We start from the raw sequence: 25,322 nt of genomic DNA, 5'->3' as shown, positions 1-25,322 counted from the left end.
TTCTCCCCCACTCTCCCATCCACCCACCCCCAGTTGGCAAACCAACACATCACAATTAACACAAAAACAAAAGATCCAAAAGAAACACCACAAATCTAAAATATAAATCTACAATAAACTAGCATGTGTCCATATACATAGATACATGCACTCATATGCATACATTTATTAAAAAAAAAATAAAATAAAAAAAATAATTGCTGGAGTAACAGAGTGAAAACAAAGAGATCGATCTGCTATCCTGTCTTTGCATGCATTACAGTGTGAGTACTGTATAACCTTAATTTACCATTTTAAAACCCTTTACTCGTGCATTAAGTAATTCAGTAATTTTAATTTTCTAAGCCAAATTTTCCCATATTTTTCCCATATTTTTGAAAGTTTTCAAATGCTAGTAATAAATGGGAAATGGACTTAGCAATATCAGTCATATAAAGGATGATATCATCAGCGTGGAGGTAAGGGTGACCCTTGACATGTTCCACGAAAAACAGAGAAGGGGAGAGACTGTAAACCATTAGTGATGACCATAGCAGATGGATTATTGTATAAAATTCGAATCATATGAATGAAGTTACGTCCTAAACTAAACTTCTCTAACACCATCCACAGATAATCCCACTCAATTCTATCGAACGCTTTCTCTACGTCCAAGGACAAAACTGCACACGGAGCATCTTGTTGTGAGTGTATCAGAGTGTATTGATTTCCCAATATATTTATCAAGTCTATAGGCTAGCACCTTAGAATACAATTTAATATCAGAATTTATCAATGAAATCGAAAGTTGGCACACTGAGTAAGATCTTTACCTTTTTTAGGTAACAAAGATATCATAGCAACATTCATATGATCATGAAAAGAGCCCACCTCAATTGCAAACTGTATGGCTTCATACAACACTGGACCAAGAATATCCCAAAAGCACAACAACAGTTCTGGTGGAATACCATCTGGTCCAGGTGCTTTACCTTAAGGGGTATTTTTCAGTGCTAAATGTAGTTCTTCTAAAGATAGAGGACTGCCTAATTCTTCTGCATCAACTTCACTTAACTTTGGAAGGTCAAGGTTATCTAAAAATTGTCTACAATCCTCGGTATTAAAGTCACCCCTAGAAGAATATAAATCCTGATAAAATGATTTGAAAGTATCATTAATATCCTTTGGGTCAACTACTAAACCTTTAATGAAGAGTGGATGGAATCTATCGTAGCAAACCTTTCACACTGCTTTAATTTCAGAGCAAGAAGCTTGCTAGGTCTGCTTCCATAAAAGTAGTATCTTTGTCAAACTCTATGTATAATGAACTCAGCTATTCTTAACAAATCATTCAATTTTGCTTTTTATACATTGCATTGCTGTTCCAACATACTGATTCTGTGAAGTTTATCCTTGTTCAGATGGGCTGCAAAAGCAGATGAGAAATTCCTTATAAAGCCTTTAGTGGCCGTCCAGACCAACCTTGGATCCTCAACAGATTCCTTGTTAATCACTAAAAATTCTTGTAGATTCGTTTTAAATTCCATTAGAAAACCCTCACTTTGTAGTAAGCTAGTATTAAATCTCCATCTTGGTGACCTTCTAACCTTAATTCCTAAATCCATTACCACCACCACTGGGCTATGATCAGATAATACTGCTGGGAGAATTGAACTAGATTCTACCAACATGTTTAAGTTTCTGGAAACTAGGAAAAAATCAATTCTTGAAAAAGTTTTATGGCGTATTGAGAAACGTGTAATGTTGAACACCTAAATTACGCGCACGCCAAATATCAAGGAGATTTAAATCCTCAATAAACTTAGTCAAAGCCATTGATGCCAGTTGTTGAGAAACCGATGAATTTTGTGTTGATCTGTCCAATCTATAATCAATTACAGCATTCATGTCACCTCCAATTATGAAATCATAGCCTGAAAGGACCAACAACTCTTTGGCAACCCACGGGAAAAAGGTGCTATCATATACTGTAGGAGCATGCAACGACACAAACGCAAGGTTCTTACAATGTATCGAGGTACATACGTAAGAAAAACAACCAAAACCTTCTTGAGAAGAGCTAGCTCTCTGGATTACCAATTTAAGACTTCTCTTCACCAGTATTATAGTGCCCTCACAATTGGGCCCATTACTCGAAGAAGTCACCACTTTATATGTCCTATCCTGCATACGAGATACATCCAGTATATTTAAATGTGATTCAGTAATGCATGCAACGTCAATGTCTTTCCTTCGCAGAAATTCTAAACATTTCACTCTTTTAACTCTTGAATTCGGAGGCATCAATATTTAATACAGTATGTCTGTAGATGAGGCAGCAGAACTGCTGGTGTGGCAGGAAGTCCTGAGATCAGTGCAAGATGTCGATAATCAGTTTCACAACAGGTGAAAAGTAAAAATGAAACAGAGAAGCAGCAGAGTCTTGTTTTGAACTGACCTTTTCCTTTTTCTTCATCTTCGCTCTCTTTCCCCTATTACAGTCAATTTTAACCATCTGTACATGGCTCCGTGAGTGAAAAGTTCTTTAGCTTGGGCACTAGGTTGTGCTCTTCACAGTCCTCATGGTCCTTTTGGTTGTGGTAAATTAGGCTCCACCACCAGCGTGGAGTTAAATGCTCTAAGACTGTAAAAACAAAAGACCGTGCACTCTAGATTAGATGGTATTCTTGAAAAAAGAGGTTAAAACATGTAGACAGAAGGAATAAAATGCGTGTCTTTTTAGGGGTGCAGTGAATATTCAATAAAATGTAATGTGACAATAAAAACACAAGTCAAATAGCGTTCAGTCATTTTTATGAGCATCTGCTTCAGTGTGTGAATTTTTATCAGTGTGACGAGAAACAGCGAGTCAGCAGTAGTGCACATCAGCAGCTATCTAAAGAGAGCAAAATAATCTGCACGTCACGCAAACACATGGATTTGTGGTTAGCCCTTTTCTTGTAGGTCAGTGGTCCTTTCCCGTCAAAGCCATGGTGATATCGCGTCAGTAGTCTGTTTTGGAGCTGTAACTTGAAGCAATAACGACAAGGTCGATGCCGGTTTTCCAATAGCCAGCTTTTTTTTTCAATGTTTTTGTTCCACCTTAAATGGTGCTGCAGTTATATTCTGGCACCTGTACCATTTAAAGTGGAATAAAAAATCAGAACTTAGTGAATAAGAAACTAATTTCAGTTTTGTGTGATAATGTTGGTTTTAATCACCCAGCACAGTCCAAGCGCTTTTCCTACTCCTTTGGATCGGAGAGAAATGAGTATGCTATACTGCATTTATTACAGAGAATAAATGAGATCATTGCCAGATTAGACAGGATCTCTAGAAATATAATCTTATGCTTCTTACTCTAATGATGAATGTTTATCAGTGATGTTTATCAATTGCTTTGTAATATTTTCAGTGAAGCAAATAAATAAATAGATGAATAAATATTAATAAGATTTTTAAAAATGCTTTTTCATTTCTTAGCTTTCCTTATTCTTAAACAATATTAGAATATTTGGGATCATATTAAATATTTGAAAATATTTCACAGTTGCATCCCTAGTTTTTCACATTAACTTTATCATTCCACTGAACACCAGTTGCTGTGTAACAACTTGCTTTATGCTGCAGCTAAGCCTTACAATTCTACTTGAACACATACACAAATACAAAATGGCACATTAGATAACTTCTATAAGGTAATATTTGACCTTTTTGTGGCAGAAAGAACTGCTAATATTAAAGCACATATGATGTTTAGGGCTTCTTTTTGATAAAACACTCAATGTTGTGCGTTATCTCAAATAATGAAACTCACTCTTCTTTCGTGTCTGCAATCAAACACACTTCTGCTCATTTTCTATTGCTTAAAGAAAATAAATGTTACTGAAGTTTGTGCTGACAGAAAGGATTATACTTCCATCAAATGGCTTACATCATTACATGGTCTTCCCTCTTCTCATAACTTAGGTTACTCTTATGATAATCAGGAAAATCTGTGTACCTTAACACTGGAAATGGGTGTAGCTTAACAATGAAAATGAATTCACAGCAGTGTTGATTCTGAGAGTGAGAAGTGGAACAGTGTGAGCCAGACAGGCACTGATTTCAAAGATTCTATACCTTTCTATCATACGGTTGTTATTCTGTAGCTCCCGAGCTACTGTCTCCATCTCATCTCTCAGTCTCTTCATTCTGGAACACAAAATATTACTGTCGATACAGATATAATATGTATATATGAAATCAAGTTTAGTTTTCTGAAGTAGCCTCTACATGTACAGCTGGTTTGTAAAACCAAAAAGCAGGGGAGCATGGCACTGAAATAATGATACATATACAGCATGAGCTGAAAATTTGACTCTTACTGTACATTTTCAATGGCTCATATACACTATATGTCCAAAAGTTTGCAGACACCTGCTTCTCCAGTGTTTCTTCTGAAATCAAGGATATGAATATGGAGCTTGTTCAGCCTTTACCCTTCTGAAAAGACCATATTTCATCATTTAAAAACTACTAAAATAAAACATTTTACAATATATTATGTATGTTTATACCTTGGTCTAACTACTCAAACATTCCACTACAGCACCCTTGCTATTATTATGTGTTTATGTGGTAACTGATTTTCTAACGCGACTTGCTTTACTTCACTTTATGTTTCGCAGTGCTACAAGCAATGTACTAGATTAGTGGTAATATCATATCGGATTCATTCTTTTCCCAGATTCCTTCTTTCCCCCTCCCCCAACATCCAATTCAGCATTTTCTGCTCATATGGGCCCAATTCCGATACTAAGTATTGCATCACAAATGCCATTCCAACTCATCCCAATAGTACTGGATGGTGCTCCATCACAGAGAACGCAGAACCGCTGCTCCACAGAGCAATCCTGGGGGGCTTTATACCCCTCTACCTGATGCGTGGCATTGGGCATGGTGACATTCGGCTCATGTGCAGCAGTTAAGGACATGGTTTGAATTGTGGCAGAGGTCTTGAGGGGGTCTCCCGGAAAGTCCGACTATTTAAAGTCCGACTATGAGGTGACCTACGTATTGATGAACACTATTTTCACAATATAAGTGACGCTTACTACTGTTATTTTTTGCATAGGTAGCGAAATAGTAGTTGGCGGTTTATCAGGGGAGGAATCTATTTCATCATGTTAAACACAATGAAAATGTGGAAGACAGTCATCCTGTATGAGGCATTCAATTTATTAGAAAATTCAAATGTTATTCAAGGAAATAAGACCCCCTAGTTTTCACCTGTCTTTTTGGGGCATACCTTTACTCTTATAGTAGGTCCAGGACCCACCCTAACCCCCCCTCAATTCAAACCCTGACTATACTAGCTGTGTGCACACAACTGAACGCCTGTGTCAGCAATGTGTGCACCTTAAAGAGGCTGAATTCACTAATTAGAAGGGGTGCCTGGACATTTTTGGACATATAATGTATGCTATTGAGAGAGGGTATTCGTCCAGGGACTCACCGAAGAATCATGTGGTCTTTATTCTTCAGCCCGTCTATGGCCTCTGCTCCTGCTGGTCTCTGAAGACCTATTACCAACACTCGCTCCAGAACCTGCACACAGAAGAGACAGAAGGTGCTTTATTCACCATAGCCCTACAGGCTGTTTTAATTATTATCATAAATATTTAAGTCAACATAGGAATCTCATAGTTGTGAGTAACCATACAGATTGCTTCGTGAGTTCAAGGCAAAATTTCATGGCAAAAATGGCTACATTCTAATGAAACATATAAAGCTTAATTATGAACCTGTTTAAATGAACATGTTTAAATTGCATGCTAATACGCCATTCTTCAGCAAAGTATGGAGTAAAGTCACTTTTGGACTGCATTTAAAAGCAGTCAGATTTTGTTCATGTTCTTTCCTGCTCCATCTGTGCTAAATGAACCTCAAAAGTGCTGTCATTAGTGTGCCAAAGCTTGAAAAAGTGTTTGCTATTTACTCTGACCAAAATGTTATTAATAAATTAGCATTTCTTCTTGGCTAGTTTGCAAAAACGGAATTTAATAAACAGATCTTTGTTTAGATATTGCCATTTTTCTTCACAAAAACTGCACAACTGAACACCTGCCAAAAGTACTACCTTTACCAAAGCCCACACATTTTATCTCCTTGTTGTGATGTTATCACCCATTAGCACTGAAATCTTTCAGCTGTTTAAACCACCTTTGGCTTCAAAGGTTTCAGTGTTTCCCACATATACATAAATAAACCTGCAAAACCTGTCTTGGTGTTATTAATATTTGAATGTAACTTGCACACATACACAGTGTCTATTTGTAATGATAATTTGTAATATAAAAAAGTGCAATTATTTAAAAAATGCTAAAAGGAATGAATTATGAATTGTTATTGAATTGTCATTTATCTATGCTTTAGAGTTGTTGTCTTCCCCTGCGCACCCCCTCCCTGCCTCAGCACCAACCTGAATTTCAAATCTGTGGGAAACACTGGATTTTGAACATGAGGTTTTAGTAATAGTTTGGAAAATCATTATTACTGTCAAACCATTATTTAGGAAAAATCTACTCTTCATACCATAAAAGACACTTTTACAAATAAGAAGCTGAGAGTGCTGTAAAACATACTGCAAGTATTACCAAATAGCCGTTTATGGTTACAAAACATCTGCAGGCATTTTTCTCATTTAATTAAAAAGTAATAATGAAAATCAAACAACACTCAAAAAGAAAGCAATGTGTCCCCAAACCTCTGACAGGCATCCCTTCAGGAAAAAATGAATAAGAGAGAGACGGAACGAGAGAGAGAGAGAGAGAGAGAGAGAGAGAGAGAGAGACTGAGAGGGTGAGAGAGTTTGTGTTTAAGAAAGCATATGACTGACCTTGGTCTGATTACCCTCACAAATCTGCAGATCCCCTATTAGCTGCAGGAAGAAACTGCTGAATTGGTCCAACCTTGACTGCATATCATACAATGTACTATGGGAACACACACACAAAGTCTAATGTTCTTATCATATTTCAAAATATTCATCAAGTATGTCATGTACACAATACTGCAGAGTACACGTGATACACTGAGTTTTGAGTTTATTAGGTACGCCTATCTTGAGTCTGACAGTGTTGGCATAGTTACTCATAAAAAAGTAATCAATTCCAAATTGGAAAAGTAATCAATTCCAAATTGCTAATTCCTTCTCTCAGACTGTAAAGAGATTACTTTATTTATTAACAGGGTAATCTCATTACAAGGGAAAACCCAGTAGACCATATATTTATATATATATATATATGTACATGTATATATACATATACACACACACTGTTGCTGTCACACAAAAACATTTCATCCCCATTTTTGTCATTTTTTTCTTCTTACATAATTTGAAAGCTCCAAAATTACTTTAAAAGTGTTCCATTAACTTTCATTCAAAGTTATCACATCCATTGCTTTGCTTATTTCCAAGCTAGATCTGCATTCTGGGGTTTAGTATCTCCTATTTAAAACCAATTCATTTCTAATACTCCTCCTGTGCTCAGTATACCAAAAATCTGTAGCTGTGAACGATTCAGATCTAAACTTGGATTTGATCTGGAGGAATATAATTATTTTCTCTAAATCTTTTGCTCATTAGCTGCACTACAAATTAGTTAAACACAGATTTTATATAACTTTTTTATATAGATTTTATATAACCCCTTACCACACATTCCAAATCAGAACATTAATCCATGTTTTCTGGCAGTGCCCCCCAATAAAACATCTCTGGGAAACAACAACTTCCCTGCTTTTTTTTTTCTTTTAGAGGTAGATTCAGTACCGCACTTCAAACACTTGAGATCCACACTTCTGCACTATTTTATGGATGTTATGTTACAGGCCACTGCCAGACTGAATTGAGCAAAGGCTGATAATGTGGACACTTGGTCTGCTGCAGTTAACTTTGTCAGAAAAAGTATGGATCAGGACCTTGTTTGGTTTAAATTTATTTTATTTATTCGTATGTCACTGTGTGTCTGTTACGTTCTGTTGTTTTTTGTTTTGAAAATGTTTGATAAAAATATTTTCACAAAAAACTTCCATTTAAAGTTCAGAATGTTTTTTATATTTTTTATATTGCTTTAAATTTTGTTCATACATTACCTAATTAGCCACTACTGTCACTACATGGATACTGTCAGATTTTATTCAGCACTTAAGGTGATAATGGGCCGGTCTGGGTCGGGTTTGAATAGAATTTGGTTTGACTTGGGTCGTGTTCTGACTCAAAACTCAATGACGTGGTTCAGGTCGGATCGGGCTTGGACAAAAAATTCTAGGACCAAATTCTTAGACAAAATTTCAGGCCTGATTAGAGCTCTAGTCAGTGGTGGTCCTATGATGGTCCCTGTTTATTGATGAATGGGTGGAGGGAGGCTAACTGCAACAGATGGGTTACTGTCAGTAATGGTAAACCTATAAGATAGGAGTACCTGATAAAATGCCCACGGTGTGCAAGTACCTAATAAACCAGCGACTCAGTGTATATTTGATTCATGTATTGTTGCTTTGATCAATATAACCATTGCCTTTGTATCATTAATGAGTTATAACTGGTTAAATGATGTAAGCCAGTGTGACTGCATTTTTCACAAGCTTTACAGGCTTTACCTGTTCAACATCCTCAATGCAGCCCAGACTTCCTGTTGCTTCTGCAGACAGTCATCACAAAACAACTTTTTTACCTTCTTTATGTGAGATGACAGGTTGAGCCTACACAGAGAGCACAGCCGAAGATCAATTCTTCAAAAAACAGCAATCCTTTCAGTAATAGATTATCAGAGCTGCTGATCCTCTACTCACTTTTCAAACTTGTGTATCTGCTCGTCGTTGTAGTTGAGCTCTAGAGGAGAAGAGGAGAAAGCATTAGCTTCAATCCATGACATCAAAATCCCAGACATGCTTCTCTCACTGATTCAGTCCTTTCCTATCAAATCCCTATAAGCTCTGAAGTGGTCTCTCCAGAGAACCATATCTAATGTTATCAGCAGAGCAGTGCATGGGTAAGAGAAAGTCTGCCATCTCCATGCCTGCGTGCCTGCAGTCTCCCATTTCCGCACCATTAGATAAGGCTGAGCAGCAGAGCTTTCCTGCAGTGGCACCAACTGGCAGAACTAATCTCAGAACCAGGCCAACCGGATTTATCAAAACCGGGTTCCCAGCACTCCCACTGACAGAAGTGGGTCAACTGCTCATACCTAGTAAAGTCTAACTTGAGAAAACAAATTTTTTGCCAAGAATTAGACTGAGATCAGAAAGGATGATCACTGCTACACAGGGATCACATATGAAATGTAGGGCTGTCACGATTAATTGGTTAATGGCAATGAGCCAATACTGGCCGATATAAGCACAAAATGTTGGTTCAGGTGTCAGAAGAAAAAAAAAAACACATAGCTTATTAAAAATTAAAACAGCTCAGTTTAAAATGTAGTTTTTAAAGAAGAAATATCAGATCAGTTTTGGTCAATACTATATCATTTTACTAGGCTCCCATTGTTTTATTTTGGGGATTTCAATATTGTTGACAGTATTTGTTTAGTGGTATCAAACACAGTCTCTAATCAGTAGTGATTAGTTGGCAATCTGATGATGATAACGCATCTTTTTATCTACTGTGGTAAAAACCAGAGCCTAACAGACAAATCCACTTATATGCATTTTTGGAACTTGTTTTAAAATCTAGAATTTTAAATGCAGATGTACAGATATGGGAATTGAGGGCTGATGCTGATATACAATATTTTCCATGTACACATCTTCCAATGCTGATACAGATACCGAGACATAGACAGATTTCTAATAAAATGTAGAAATTGGTACTAGGTGTTGGACTAGCATATTAGAGAAATATTTACAGTCGTTTTTCAAAGGTTTGGGTACCCCTGCTCAAATTACATGTTTTGTTGATTTTCTAAGTGAAGTTTACACATCCTCACACTTCTGCACACACTAATGCATAAATACTGCTTATTGGCTGAATTTTACATATTGGGAAAAATACAACATAAAATGTGGTCTGAGCAAAGGTTATGGCACATTTTATTTAACATGTTAAACTCACCAAACTGTGCAGAACTTAGAAAATCACTTATGACTGTATTTGTATAGAGTTAAATGACATTTTAGCACAGTAGCCCAGCATTGCCTAAACATTCTGCTCTTCCATCGTGTAATAAAGATATAATCAAACATCAGTTTGAAATCAGTTTAGAAAAGTATTTTATTTTAAAACATCAGTTTAGAATTTTTTTTTTTTTCTGCTAAATACTAAATGTTTGTTTGGCATATGCCTGTGAAACTGGCTGGAGGGTCGAAAAGCAAATGCCAGTCTGGAAGCTGTCACGGTGGTCTCTGTTTCTGCAGCAGGGCTGACCACAGCACCATTTGGATTCCAAATTCTCCATCAGATTCACTGCACTCAGGCAATCACCGCGCAGAAGAAAACCCTTGACGAATCGAGTGGTAAAGTTACACAATGCTTTAAAGTGACTGGCCACATATATTGTCCAGCATAAAGCTTCTCATGGCGGGTTTAGTAAACATGGCTAATGTAACATAACGTAGCCTGCGAGTACAGTTGAGGTGCTAATTTTAAATGAATTTTAGAAAGATCATGTTGAAAAATTAAATGTTAAGCAGATATAATTCACATTTAAGTAGGACAAAGACCAGTTTTACTGAGCATCCCCAAATGAGTTTTATAATTGTATGCTACAGTTTTTTTACATTACCTCATTTGATTGTACCAGTCTGATTTATTACCGCTGCATGCATTTTGGTTATTGACGTTGTTGTGACCTTTTAGCTCGATGACTTAAGGTCTGTACTGGTGTCATTTTACTAGGCTCCCATTGTTTTATTTTGGGGATTTCATATATGTAATTGTGTTTGTTAAATGCTGCCCTGATGGTGATTTGAATAGGCTGGATATAATAGTTTTCAGATGGTCTTGTGCTGTTTGTCTCTTGGTTGATGTAACTGGTGATAATGTGGGCTGTCCAGCTATTTTGGCATGCATTTCTGTCATATTCTTCATCCTGTCTGCTGCTTTGCCTGTCATTTTAAATGCATAACATCTGTAATGCACATTTCAGTTTTTTATGCAACACACCACTCTCCTAGTTGACAAAACCATGCTCGACAATGGTACAGACATATACTCACTGCCAGCTGATCTGTCTTTCCGATATTGCTGATGAATCGCCACAATCTTGTTCAAAAGAACCTCCATCTTCTGTATGCTGAAACAAGCAAATGGCAATTAATTTCATTAGACCTCATTCATAGTTCTCCAAAACTGGCCCAAAAGGGTCCGTATCTAACAATATTTAGTTTAAGTGTTGACTATTTATGAAATGCTCCTCATAACTTTAGCGTGAGTGAGCTAAACTGCTGTAGGCTGAAGAGGTGGATGTATGTAAATGTTGAAATGTAGAAAGTGATATTACTGTGAAATGGAAGCATCTAGGAACAACAACAGCTCAGCCACAAAGCGGTAGACTACGCAAACTTTGGTCTAGCAGCTGTACACAAGCCTAAGATCACTATGTGTGATGCCAAGCATAGGCTGGATTGGTGTAAAGCATGGTACCACTGAACTCTGTGCGAAAACGTGTTCTCTGAATGTAGGTGATGGATTAAGCCTCACTATCCAGCAGTCTGATGGACGAATCTAAGTAGGCAGATGCCAGGAGAACACTACCTACTGGAATACAGAGTACCAACAGTAAAATTTGGTGGAAGAGGGATAATTCTCAGGGGCTGTTTTTCAGGGTTTGGGCTCGGCCCTGTAGTTGCAGTGAAGGGTAATGTTAATGCTACAGCATACAAAGACAGTTAGACAATTATATGCCTTCAATTTTGTGGCATCAGTTTGAGGAACACACTTTCCTGTTCCTGCATGACTATGCCCCTACTTTTCCTGACATCACAGAAACAGTTCATTCAAAACAGACAGTTTTGGTAGCTTATTTTCAATATTTAGACTGTGTGCACTAGGAAGTGAATGGTATGTTTCAAAGTCTTAGCAATGGTTACTTAAATACAATTATTTAGGCTGTTCAGACTGCTCTAGGTATGCTGATATTCCTCTCTCAGCACAAATTGATCGACTAAATTGATCTGTCTGATGCCCTAAGATTAAGAATGGGTGTTATTCGCCCAGGAAGGCACTGTGGTATACTTAATGTGGCCTTTTATATCCAATGAAGCTCTAAAAATGTTCTGATAGTAGCTGTAATGACTTTAATGTGTGTACCTTTTGTCCTCAGCCAGCATTTCTGAGTGTTTGGCCAACTCCACATGCAGATGCTGAAGTTTGTTCTGGTACTCTCTGATGCTGCTGCCATAGACTGGCAGTTTCTCCTGGATCTGGAGTAAAGTATAAACCTCACATACACTTCCAATATATCAATCCTGCCACCCCCATCCACTCCCAACCCCGCCCACCCCCAACAGCACAAGTCTTACCAGTAGAAGCTTCTGTTTGTAGTCGGTGGAATCTGGAAACTCAAATGGAAACTGGCCTCTGCTGGTCAAAAAGAGAACCTTTTAGGGCTTTGAAAGCTTTTAAAGCTTAAACTTCAAAATATCACAACAATTACTGCAATTCTTCCAATATTAACATCTTCAACCATTAAACTTTCACTCAGACATGTGTGACATGAGAACTGGAGAACTTTTAAAGGGGAATTCAACAAATTTTGTCAAAGTTCAGGATAATTAAACTGTTCACATGTGAACAAAGTCATTAAGAGTGGTTTCATATGAAGTGCTCCATTCTAGAGAAACTTAGCAAAACCAGAACTGTTTACAGTGGTAGTGATATTAACCAGATGTCTGAAGCATTAAATGCCTCTAAAAGCTCCCTCTCAGAGAGTGTATTTCACAAAACAGTTACAAATACGCTGCCTGATGCCTGAGACCCTGTTTTTATAGGTACACTTAGCAAGGCACAATAGTGCCCAAAGAAAACCTTTTTTTGGATTCTATACTGTTGTACCATTATCAACACTGCATTGAAAAACTCAGAAGGCACTCAGGTGTATGCTCACTGGTCATTCTGGATGGTAAATAAACTATATTTGTGTGTGGTCATCACAACCCCTGGTTCCTATCTCCACCACTGTAAAGAAAGAGAAAGTTAGTAAAATTCTGTAAATGCATCATTTTACATTAAATCCCTCAGAATTACTTTGTTTTTTCAACAGTAAATTATGTATTTTTTAAAAAACAGTCTCTTTTCTAAAGTCATCTTTAATTACATTAAAAGATACTCCTTACTTTAACACTATATGGCCAAAAAATGGACACAGGTTCTAGTTGCTGAGTTTAGGTATTTCAGCCTCACTTTTTGCTTCGCCACAAGTCAGTGTGTTTATTTCTGCCCTGCTAGATCTACCCCAGTCAATAGAAAGTGATATTACTGTGAAATGGAAGCATCTAGAAACAACAACAGCTCAGCCACAAAGCGGTAGACTACGCAAACTTTGGTCTAGCAGCTGTACACAAGCCTAAGATCACTATGTGTGATGCCAAGCATAGGCTGGATTGGTGTAAAGCATGGTACCACTGAACTCTGTGCGAAAACGTGTTCTCTGAATGTAGGTGATGGATTAAGCCTCACTATCCAGCAGTCTGATGGACGAATCTAAGTTGGCAGATGCCAGGAGAACACTACCTACTGGAATACAGAGTACCAACAGTAAAATTTGGTGGAGGAGGGATAATTCTCAGGGGCTGTTTTTCAGGGTTTGGGCTCGGCCCTGTAGTTGCAGTGAAGGGTAATGTTAATGCTACAGCATACAAAGACAGTTAGACAATTATATGCCTTCAATTTTGTGGCATCAGTTTGAGGAACACACTTTCCTGTTCCTGCATGACTATGCCCCTGTGCACAAAGCAAGATCCAGAAAATGATGACCTTGATGATGACTCTGATGACCTTAACCCCACCGATCACCTCTGGTATGAACTTCATACTTCATACTAAAGCCTATGATTTTAGAATGGAATGTCCAACATGCTCATATAGGTGTCCACATACTTTTGGCCATGCAGTGTATATTTAAGGACAGTCCCTAATATTCCTATATTATACTCAGTCTCCATCTTTTGCATGTGTAGCAAACGGCTGATTGCTATTCACAACATTTTATGTGTTTCCATGTACTTGCCAAAGCATCTGTCTTCTATTATAATTCTGTAATGAACCCTACAGTGCAATACTGTCAGATACACTGTAGCAAAACAGAGCATAGCAAATGACTTTTCATAGTTTCATAGTGTCCTCACAGTGTTTGCAGTGTCTCTTCTGTGCTCAGGCAGGAGAGCAGCTTCATGTTCACCATAGCAATCTTGTGTGCTGTGTTATTGCACTCGATACGCACACTTTCACTGGAAACGAGCACAGAGAAAAGAAGAGATACCAAAGATAAACAGGCATGAGAAGGCCCATCACTGATGCATGAGTAAAAGCAAAACATATGACTGGACTACTTTCTCCACAGTGTAAACGTATACAGAACTACACCCCTCTTGGCTACTTACATATAGCTGTAGACTCCCTGTAGAATCAGTTCCCTGTGCTTGATGAGGACACGCGCCATTCGCACGTACTGATGGATCACCCCTACCATGGTCTTTGGAGAAGAACAATGGTTTATCTAACCGTGCACTGTAGACACACATTATTATTTATTTTCTCTTCAGACAGAGTGATGAGTGTAAAGGAGGTCTTGTTGCTCACCTTTGAGAAAGCGTGGTCTGCTATGACATCAAACCTCGTGGGCATGGGTGGAGTATTCGCTGGAGCACGCAAGGCCAAAAGAGAAGGCGGAAAGATGGCTACTTTAAGAACCCACAGACTTATGACAATGACACAGTCTTAACAATCTCAACTCAAATCTTAGCTGATCATAAGTCTCACTGCATTTGAAAAAAAAGCTAATCACACATAGACTAATCACAGTCACATGCAAAAGTTTAAACACCCTCAGTCACATTACACATTTTGTTGATTGTTTAGGTGAAAATAAGACACATCCTACACAGAGAAAAACTTAAATATGACATTGTTGTGCAAATTTTGGAGCAACATTTGGAGAAAAAAAATAAAACATAAAATATAACGTCAAAACGTTTGCACAGGCCACATTTTTATATGTTTTAATTTTGTGAGGTCCATTGGGGTGCTGGGGTGCGGCCCACAGGTTGAAAACCATAGATTTACAAAATCAAAAAAACATAATTTGACCAGGGGCAAATTTTATTTATCATTTATGGTCATCTATGTGGCAAAATGTGCTTTTCAAACAAATTCTATGTACTATTGTGTATACAACAATTAAGCAAAACTCAAAATTATTATCCGGGAGGTATTCAAACTGTGGGGAAGGACTTGTTTGTGGGTGACAGTGGGAAAGAAAACTGCTAGAAAATAAATATTTAAACAGCCAAGTCATAAAAAAAAGGTGCTATCAAAACTGCGACAAGCTCCTCTGAACGTCCTCTAAAAGTGCCATATGAGGTTGCATACCATATTTCAAAGGCAAAAAAGTCATGTTCAGTAGAAGTGATTCTTGTTTTCCCCATAGCTATTAACATGTGTAGGGCAATGCTTGGCGACAGTGACACTGAAAAGCTGAAAATCATACTGCTGTCTGACACTACAGTGGTTTGGCGAATAGCATGTATGTCAGAAAATGTCCACAAACAATTTATTACCCAATACATGCATCACAGTCCAGCTGAACGAGGCTACAGACATGGCAAATAATGTGCATTTGATAGCCTACATGAAGTACATTGACTGTACTTGTGTCAAAGAGAATTTTTTATTCTGCAAATCAATTAAAGGTGCACTACCGGATCCAATTTGTTTAACATTGTCAACGATTTCTTTGTGACCAGTAATATGATAATAAATAATCTGGGCTCATAAGTGCAGAATAGAGGAAAAGCCGTTATTGTCATGCGCTGCTTTTTATTTTATTTTGTAAACCAGTTAATAGCAGACAACAAAAGTTCTGGACAAATGGGATCATTTGACCTGTTTGTTTTATTTGAGGGGGGCCCTGAAGTTCTCAAAATACTAGCAAGAGTGCTTTAGAATGAAAAGGTTTGAATATCTCTGTTATTATCCTACTATTGCTACTTTCCTACTATTATTTGTGTGCCTCATTTGTAAGCAAAAGTTGTGTGAACCCACTGTACTACAGTCAGAACAAGCCACGGACAGCATAAGCTGATTCATCAGGCACTATAAAAAGAAAATAATTCAGCCCTTACGCTCTTTAAGAGGCAGTGCTGCGATCTTCTCAGGTCGTCTGCTGAGAAGAAAAATGGGTCGGTCTGGAGTGGTGGACGGTAGATTGATCACTTTCATGCTGGGCTCCAAGGGGAGAGGGTGACCCTGAAACAAGTACTGCTGGAATTCTGGTTCAATTCCTGTCCGGATCTGAACTTCTTCAAAGAAGATTAAAGCCCTAGATTGAAATGGAAGACGAAGCTTGTTTAAGTGTGGACAGGTGTTTACACTGGTAGTAACTGAGCTTTTGTACAAGTGGAGATTCTTTGGAATGTACTAGAACTAAACCAAAACGTGTGGCTAAAATAGCAAATATAGAAAATTACATAAATGTTAAAGGACCAATGGATGACAGTTGGGCATTTAACAAGTACATATATATTCTAGTGGCAGCAAATGAAGAAAAAGGATACTAACGTGTTGTAAAAATGGATATAGATACTGTGTGCCGTAGCTTGCTGAAGTGAGAAGATGTGGACTGTGACGCGCTGAAGTATGTCCGTGGTAGCAGCAAAGAACTGGTCAAAGCCCCAGCACTTCTCTTGGTTGGCCTCTAGGATGTTGGCCAGCACTGGTACCAGCTGCATCTTCAACCCCCTACAAGGCATAAAACATTCACCGATGATTTTAGGGATGAGACTTTCACTTGTGACATATTAAATCATGAGTGAGATTAGAGACGCAGCATGGAGCTCTTAGTAAAATACAACATTATGTATTAGGGGAGGTTACAGTTTTAATAATTCTAAAAACATTTCAGTCATAGTATTGGCAACAAACCGCTTTTGTTTCTGATATTACAACATCCATGAAGATCTTAAGAAGCCGGATTAGGTGTTGGAGTAAAGTCTGAAATGAAAATTCAGCAACATCAGTGCTGAGCACTCCTGAACCACATATAATCATCTGAAACACTCACTCTGAAAGCTGACAGAAGTGAGGCAACTGGTAGCTCCACTCTATGGTTCCATCCTCCAGTTTCTGGACCCCTGCAATGGCCCTCTCAGGCTTTTCAGTCGTGATCTTATACCTACCGACAACAGAGATCATTACTATGTAACGACAAAACAGACACTGGGAAATATGAACTTGCTAGTGTAACATTACTGTTAGGACAAAAACTTCTCTCTCCATTTTTGTCATGGGACTCAATTTGAAAGTACCAGCTGCCTTTTATAGTTTCACTTCATGATGAATGGACAGCAGTGGTTCAAAATTACTTGAACAAAATCTATTTACATTAACTTACAATTAAAGTTAACAATGTTTTTTTCCTTCTTCTGTACTGTTACCATTTTGCAGATACCAGGTTTTCACATGACCACTATGATAAGTAGTTAAATTAATATAGGCTAACAGACAATGGCCTTTCATGCCTTTGTTGATTTGCCTCGTCACCTCTCCTTTTGGGGAATCCCCACTGCCATTTTAAGGGTTGTTAAACACATTAGCTGATCTTCAGAGGTTATACCTAAACAATGTTCATTAAGTTTGAGCTGCCAAAGCATACTGTGCTACTGTTGACGGCTTTAGCATAGAACCGAAATGCACTGCTTCCCTCTACAAGTGGCCATTTGTGGACATGCACAAGTGCAATCTATTTCTGAGTGGGAAGTGCAATCTGACTAGGGTATATGTAATGCTCTTTTTTAATCAGGTACACTTACTATATGCACTTTTTTTAGGCATACAATTACTGACTGTAGCCCATATGTTTCTGCACAATTTATCAGCCCCCCTTATCCCATCCATCAATAGAAGGGACCACCATAGGACCACTGCTGACCACATACTGATTGGGTGGTGGATCATTCTCAGCACAGCAGTAGCACTGACATGGTCCTGGTATGTGAGAGTCTGTTGTCCTGGTAAAAGTAGTGTTGCTGGAGCTTTAAAATTCTGCGTACGCTTACTGGCCACTTTGCAGCAAGGTTTTAAACCAAAAACAGACCCAAACTGGTTTGAAAATTTCTTAATCAAAAACTGCTTTCAAACAACACTCCAAACATTTTTTAGACTGGATAATCTTTCCACTCTGCGCTCTTCTCACACGTGCAGTTCTTGTATAGCAAGACGTTATCCTTTGTCAGTTTAATCCTTCCTAAATAATATGTGGTCAGTGGTGGTCTTATGGTGGTCCTATTCCTTTGACAGATGGTGGCTGAAAATTTATGCAGCAACAGATGGGCTACAGTCTGTAACTGTAAACCTACAAGTGCAGCATTATGGTAAGTGACAAAATGTCCTATGAGTGCAGGTACAATGCAGGTGTACCTAATAAACTGGCTATTGTGCAAAGGTCAGAGGTCATTAATTTCTCTAATTCCTTGTCAAAATGGCCATTGAGTACAAATTATTCATTTTTCATTTGACATTCAAAAAAATTACTAAGAGAAAATGGGACTCCTAACAACCATGCAAGACCTGGTAGACCACCAAAACTCTCACTACCAGATGAAAAGTACTTATAACTTTTATATGTGAGAGAAAATCAAGCTACACTCTTCAGATCTGAAAAATCCACAGGTGTTTTGTCCATCCTTCCACTGTGAGAAGACAAATCAAGACTATGGGTCTGAAAGGATGTGTAGCTATTAAGAAACCTTTACTGAGAAAAGGCAATAGACAAAAAAAATTAAATCAAACAAAGAAGCTGCTGGTCTTCTCAGCACAATGGGCTGGACACCCCAGAGTTCAGACCTCAACATCACTGAATCGGTTTGGATCGTGAGAAGCAGAAAATGCAACCAATTTCTAAGACTGAACTTTGGAGGCGTGGAAAAATATCCCTGCAGATTTGCAGAGAAAATTAAAACAAGTCTCCCAAAAAGAATGTAAGCCTTAATGAAGGTGAAGGGTAGACAGAGTAAATACTGAAAAAATAATGTTATATGTAGCTGTTGAGGCTTTCCACTTATTTACTGATGCTGAAAAATAAATAACGAAATGGCTGTTTTGGCTGGAAATAAAGTAAGTGAAAGGGTGGTCTATCACTTCTGCACAGTGCTGGAGTGTCTTTGAGCCTTTGTTAGATGTATTACAGACATCAGACTCGGATCTCCCACCAGCCTTGTAACTTTGTACACACAAAGCCTACATGATCTGTTTATTCCTGCGAGGGCCGCCGAATGGGATGAAAGGCAGGACGCCAGCGGCGGCGTGGTAAAAGGTGACACCTATGCTCCAGAGATCCACTGTCACTCCATAGGTCTTCTGCTGGGGCTTCCTCAGCACTGCCCGCTCATACATGTCTGGATGCTGCACACAACAGTTGCAATCAGTGAGAGCCATCTCCCACATTCATTAGCATTTCAAAGGATAAATGCTGATGTAGGATTGTTTTTGTCTGTATGATTACACTGGTAAGGATTTTAAAATGAAAGACTGATTCTAGCTCAGTTTTAATCCGCAGTCTTTGATGTCTTACTGGCACAGAAATAAGCGGATTTAACAAGAGAGAGAGACAGACAATACTGTAAGAGATAACAGAAAATTAATTTAAAAGCTGACTGTGATCAACTACAATGTAATGAAACACCCACAAAGAACACAGGTTAGAAGAATTGTAATCTTTTAAGAGAGTAACAATTAAGGCAAATCTGTAAGTGCTTTTGTAGAAAACAGTGATGGTCTCACCAGGTACTCCTCTGTGCCGTATATGGACACAAAACTTTCGTCGTCCTCCAGTTCACGAGCAGCGCCGAAGTCTGTGAGTTTGTAGACCGAGCGCCCATCCTCACCCACTTGTCTCATGATGTTGCCTGGCTTGATGTCTCGATGGATCACCCCATTCTCACGTAAATGGTTCATGCCATGAACTACGATTGTGAAACAAAGAGATGCCCAATCAATGGCAAAACTGAGACGTTCTCAGAAGGTCACAGACCATTTCTACCACATCAAGATTGTTGGACCTAATGCTGATGTCAGTTTACTACTAAATCTACAGTTCAGCTTTGCGTATACACACTATATAGCCAAAAGTATGTGGACTCCTCTCCTAATAATTGAGTTTAGGTGTTTCAGCCACACCCATTGCTAACAGGTGACTATAATCAAGCACACAGCCATGCATCTCCAAGCATGATTATATCTCCATTGACAAACAGTGGCAGCAGAATGGGTTGTATTGATGAGATCAGCAACTATAAATGTAAAACTCTTCTGTTGCATCACTCACTACAGAGTTCAAAACTACCTCTGGAAGCAACATCAGCAGAGAAACTGTGCGTTGGGAGCATCAAGAAAATGGTTTCCATGGCCGAACAGCTGCAAAGACTAAGATCACTATGTGCAATATCAAGCGTCAGCTAGAGAGGTGTAAAGTACACCGCCACTGGCCTCTGGAGCAGTGGAAATGTGTTCCCTAGAAAGATGATGCATGCTTCACTACCTGGCAGTCTCATGGAGGAATCTGGGTTTAGAGGATGCCCAGACACTGCTACCTACTGGAATGCAGAGTGCAACATTAAAGTTTGGTGGAGGAGGGATAATGGTCTGGAGCTGTTTTTTTATGGTTTGGGCTAGGCACCTTAGTTCCAGTGAAGGGTAATGCTAATGCTACTATATCTTAATGCTTAAGATATTTTAGACAATCATGTGCTTCTAACTTTATGGCTACAGTATGGGGAAGGCCCCTTCGCCCAACATCAGTGCCTGCCCTCACAAATGTTGTTTTAATGAAATGGGTACAAAAGACTGGAGGCTGCTTTAGGCACAATAAGGGGGCCAACTTCATATTAACACTCATGGTTTTGGTCCAGTAAGTTTATATAGCTTTGATACTCATGTGTCAACATCCTTCTGGCCATGTAGTGTATAATAAAAACTTGGTTGACGTAGAGCTAAAGATACGGTTGTGATCATATTAAAACTTTATAATTACATTTTTAATACCATTTGCAATTACCAGCACATATTTTGAGGTTTGATATGTTTTCGATTCTGATGTCAGGGTTCAATTACCTTTTCGAGATTTTATACATTAATAATAATTCATTTCAGAGCTTTTATTAAACGTTACATAATTTAGTTTGGTCCAGATATAGCTGTTGTTAATTGTTACTAGAGAAAAAATATCTAAGTGACTTTGAATGAAGTCACAAATGTTGCTCAAATATTGCTCTACTAGCTAGCATTTCAGTGACTGAAGTGACATGATTCTCATGTAAAGTCACGAGTTTGGAGACACAAGGTTTTCTTATGATGGTGATATGCTTACCTACACACTGCAGCACTATTACGAATTCTGATTCAGGCAGACCAAAGGCATTCTCCGGCTCCTCCAGCACACTCAGCAAACTTCCTCCTGAACAAAACTCCATCACCAGAACCTTCTGCTTGGGGTTCATGTGCATCTTTCAAAAGACAAAAACAAAAGCAAATTGAAGTGAGACGGGGATGGGATTTTAATTAAACTTCAATACAGATGCTTGTGTGGGACTGACGTAATGTCCTGAATTCAGCTCATCTCATTTGTTTGTTTGTCTGAAATTCAATCAGGGCCCAGCATTTAGATATAAACAGGTCACGGAAAATTGAACACTATGAGAAGCAGACAATCAGAAACAAGCACACACCCACGCAGCCACACACATACTAGAAGATGAGGGCTGAGAAACGTCACAAAGCCCCTCAGATAACCACCTCCTCCACTGCGAAGAGTTTGACAATATTGGCATGATTCAGCTTCCTCAATATCTCGAACTCCCTCATCTGGACCTCATACGGTCTGCTGTAGCTGGCCATGTTGAAAACTTTTACCGCAACCAGCTCACCTGTTTTCTTTAAAGAGATGGAGGGAAGACAACATCTGAGTCACTTGCTGTACACTGAGCAGAGTTTGTATATAGGTCAGCACATCTAAGACACCACTTCAATGTCTGAGAACAAGAGATCAAAGCATGAAAGAGTTCAGATACTTTATTTCGTGCTTTGTAGACACTTGCTGTTGCTCCCTGACCAAGAATGTCTTCAAGGGACCAAAGATGGTGCGCCGTACTTGCCGTCATGGTGGTCCCCCCTGCCAAGAAGAACAAGGCCTCATACATTTTTTCTCTGTGAGCACATTATCTCTAAAAGCATTCCTTAAGCTCTAAAGCAGGAAAAGGTATTGAGAAATACTCAGCTCACTGCTTAACCGAACACTGTGTACAGAGGACCTACACGTCAATGTGGCTTGGAAAGCTCAACTCACCTTTAGGTCTGACAGCAGACTAGTCATGATCGTAGTTGTTTTGCATTTTAAATGCAAATCATGAACCTATGGCATAGTCCATATATGTACAACCTCATGTATTCAACCTCTCAATTGTGTTTCAGTCACAATAAGAACAAAATTACTATAGACCTTAACATGGGAGTCACTTAAATTAATTATAGGTTATGAATTTGTTAATAAGACATCAAAGTGGTTTGACATGAAATGCTCAGCTGTAGTGAAACTCACCAAGTCAGAATTGTTCACAGTGGTAGTGACAGGAACCAGGGGTCTTCAGAGTTTACTGCTTCTAAAAGCTCTCTCAAGTTATTACACAAAATGGTTATCAGTATGTTGCCTGATGCCTGAAACGATAGTTTTGAGATAAGGTTCGGGCCTAAAACATATTTTTTAAAATGTTTTCATCGTGGAGAGGTACTTGCAGGGCGTTGTAAGGAAAAATAGTGCCCTTATCTTTATCAACATTACATATAAAAACTCAGCAAGCATTTGGATGATCATTTTGGATAATAAATACAGGTTATATCTGGCTTCTCTGGTTCCTATCACTACCCCAGTAAGGCAAGGCAAGGCAAGTTTAGTTATATAGCACCTTTCATACACTGCAGTCATTCTAAGTGCTTTTAAAGCGAGCTGAAAGCCTGCTCAAATATGAATGTTTTCAGCCCAGATGTAAAAAGTGTCCAGTGTCAGGGGGGTATACATGGCTTAATGACACTATTAAGCCATTTATTAAGCAGTAATTGTACTTTATATTCTGTATCATACTGGTAGCCAGTGTAAGGATTTAAAAATGGAAGTGATGTGTTCTCTTACTCATAGTGAGACTCATTTTGAGCTGCATTTTGAATCAGCTGAAGCTGTTTAATTGTCTTTTTTTGGGAGCCCATTTAAGAGACTATCTAGAAATACACAAATGGGTGAGTTTGTCCAGGTCTGGTTTAGTCTGGAAATCTCTAATCTTGTTGATGTTCTTAAGGTGATATAATGCTGATTCAGTAAATGCTGATTTGGTGAGTGTGAAAAAATTTGAGTAGGTAGCTTTATCAAACCACTTTGAATGACTGTTTACATCTCAACCGTTTAATTATGCTAAAATTTAGAAAAATCGATGGAATTTCCCTTCAAGACACTTCAACCAAATACTTTATGCTGCAGTAATCACAAAACTGGTAGCAATCTCACTGTACCTTTAACTTATGACTCAGTGACACTGTAGCTCTCCGTTCATTCACTATCCACTATTCAGAGGAAACGGAGAACTTCATCCCATGACCTGTGAAAAGTAAACAATGCTCAGCTCTGACAAAGAGTTTTACTAACAGGTTAAAGCAGGACACCCCTTTTACTCATATTTACTTCAAGTATGACTGGTTCTCTGTCATGTTCTTCTACGTGTGGTAAAAATAGCGAGAAACTCTACACTTCCAGGCAGTTTTAAGCACTTCTAGTGTGAGGTGCTAGCTAATATGTTACACATCTTTTTCAACTTCCCCCATTTACCCACCAGCTGTGACCTACACGCGAGACTGACACTAAGAAGCGAAAGGAAAGAAACAAACCATTGTACTTTAAGCCAGTATGATGTGGAGATATGTTCCCTCAGGGGAGCCCGCGACAGAAACGAGGAGCAGCTTCTCCATGTAGGCTGGCGACACTCTCAAAGCAAAGGACAGTACACACACATACACACACACAAGACTGGGCTGGTTTCAGTTTGAGAGGCAGCAACTTCCTCGTTGTGATAGAGGTATGCGTTTCGACGTCAAAGATACAGTTACGTCTTACTCAGTGTGAGACAATGTCGGAATAAAGGAACCCAGAAGAAAACCGACAAATTATTCGTGTTATAAAAGGAAAAATATCCTTCATGTGCTTTTTATAGCACATTGACTGGCAGCGTTGTACTCTATAGTGACAGGGAGTCGATTCCAAAAGAATCGATTCTTCAGCTCCAACACGTCTGGGAGACGGAGTCGACCCTTGGCCAAGGACTCTAAGAGTCGAAATGCTCAGAGTTCGTTTTTTTTCATCGTAATTGGCTTAAGAGACGTGTAAAGCAGGAAGGAGTCTGAGTTTGAGCAGCAGGAGTTGGTTTAATTAACAATGCCAGCGCTGTTCGCAAGCTGCTGAGCACGAATCTACTCAAAAAGCGTTTTCGATTCGGTCTGTACTGCAACTCTTCATTGTCTTTATGATTTGGGTTGTACGGAGCCCTGCTGGTGGCATACCGTATAAATAAAAATAATGCGTGGCCATGACTTAGTAAGGTGTGGGAATTAGATAAGTTGTAGCCACGCATTAGGTAGGGCATGGGAACAAGATCATGCCTTGCTGTGGTCAAAGCTATTATCTCGTTCCCACGCCTTAGTAAGTCGTGGCCGGAACTTATTTATCACGTTTCCATGCTTCACTAAGTCGTGACCACACATTATTATTACTTATACAGTAGGGCTCCGTAGTGGGGGTGCAATAAACAGTGGTTAGAAACCAAGGTGACTAGATGTCTCTGTTTTTGGTGGCCTGTCCCCAGCTGGAGCTGTCCACGGAAATGTCCATCAGAAAGTCCTAAGAAAGGCTTGGCAGCAGTAGAACAGACAGGCAGACATTTCACGTTGTACTTGTTTTGGCCAACAGAGGGAGCTGGCTGCTGCCATCTGCTGACCACTTGTACTACTTGCTCTCCCAGTTCTAGAAAATACCTCAGTGTAAAGCTCAAAGCTTGTGACACGTGAGTCCACAATATCAAACGTCTTTCCAACTCATTCATTTCCA

General features: G+C 38.8%; 1 protein-coding gene across 4 annotated transcripts; it reads right to left on the bottom strand.

Annotated features, from left to right (window-relative positions):
- ikbke (inhibitor of nuclear factor kappa B kinase subunit epsilon) lies at positions 1–24,463 on the bottom strand. 4 transcript variants are annotated; one of them, XM_036559280.1, is made up of 22 exons: positions 24,110–24,463; positions 23,738–23,823; positions 22,249–22,349; positions 21,974–22,111; positions 21,549–21,684; positions 19,964–20,145; positions 19,425–19,585; positions 17,247–17,357; positions 16,745–16,924; positions 16,309–16,505; positions 14,768–14,826; positions 14,569–14,660; positions 14,314–14,415; positions 12,490–12,550; positions 12,278–12,390; positions 11,185–11,261; positions 8,821–8,860; positions 8,629–8,730; positions 6,860–6,956; positions 5,477–5,568; positions 4,102–4,173; positions 3–2,623 (listed from the first exon to the last, which is right to left on the bottom strand). In XM_036559280.1, exons 3-22 carry the CDS (start codon positions 22,336–22,338, stop codon positions 2,560–2,562), a joined length of 2,166 nt encoding a protein of 721 aa, XP_036415173.1. In that variant the 5' UTR covers positions 22,339–22,349; positions 23,738–23,823; positions 24,110–24,463; the 3' UTR covers positions 3–2,559. The 4 variants fall into 4 exon arrangements, with proteins under 4 accessions (XP_036415175.1, XP_036415176.1, XP_036415173.1 ...); XM_036559281.1 differs by having other exon boundaries at positions 12,490–12,547; XM_036559283.1 differs by lacking the exons at positions 23,738–23,823; positions 24,110–24,463 and having other exon boundaries at positions 2–2,623; positions 22,249–22,345.
- Between the last annotated feature and the right edge of the window lie 859 nt (positions 24,464–25,322).

The sequence above is a fragment of the Colossoma macropomum genome, unplaced genomic scaffold (genome assembly GCF_904425465.1).
Source record: "Colossoma macropomum unplaced genomic scaffold, Colossoma_macropomum, whole genome shotgun sequence".
Lineage (NCBI taxonomy): Eukaryota > Metazoa > Chordata > Actinopteri > Characiformes > Serrasalmidae > Colossoma > Colossoma macropomum.
The sequence above is the reverse complement of the archived record's forward strand: the minus strand, read 5'-3'. Positions and strand labels throughout refer to the sequence as shown.

Excerpts from the sequence above, each read along its gene's own strand:
- ikbke (XM_036559280.1), bottom strand. The coding sequence starts at position 22,338 with ATGACGGCAAGTACGGCGCACCATCTTTGGTCCCTTGAAGACATTCTT. Across the intron at positions 14,827-16,308 it reads AGCACTGCCTCTTAAAGAGC|CGAATACTCCACCCATGCCC; the intron begins GTAAGGGCTGAA and ends TGCGTGCTCCAG. Across the intron at positions 8,861-11,184 it reads GAAAGACAGATCAGCTGGCA|AGCTCAACTACAACGACGAG; the intron begins GTGAGTATATGT and ends CTTCTCCTCTAG.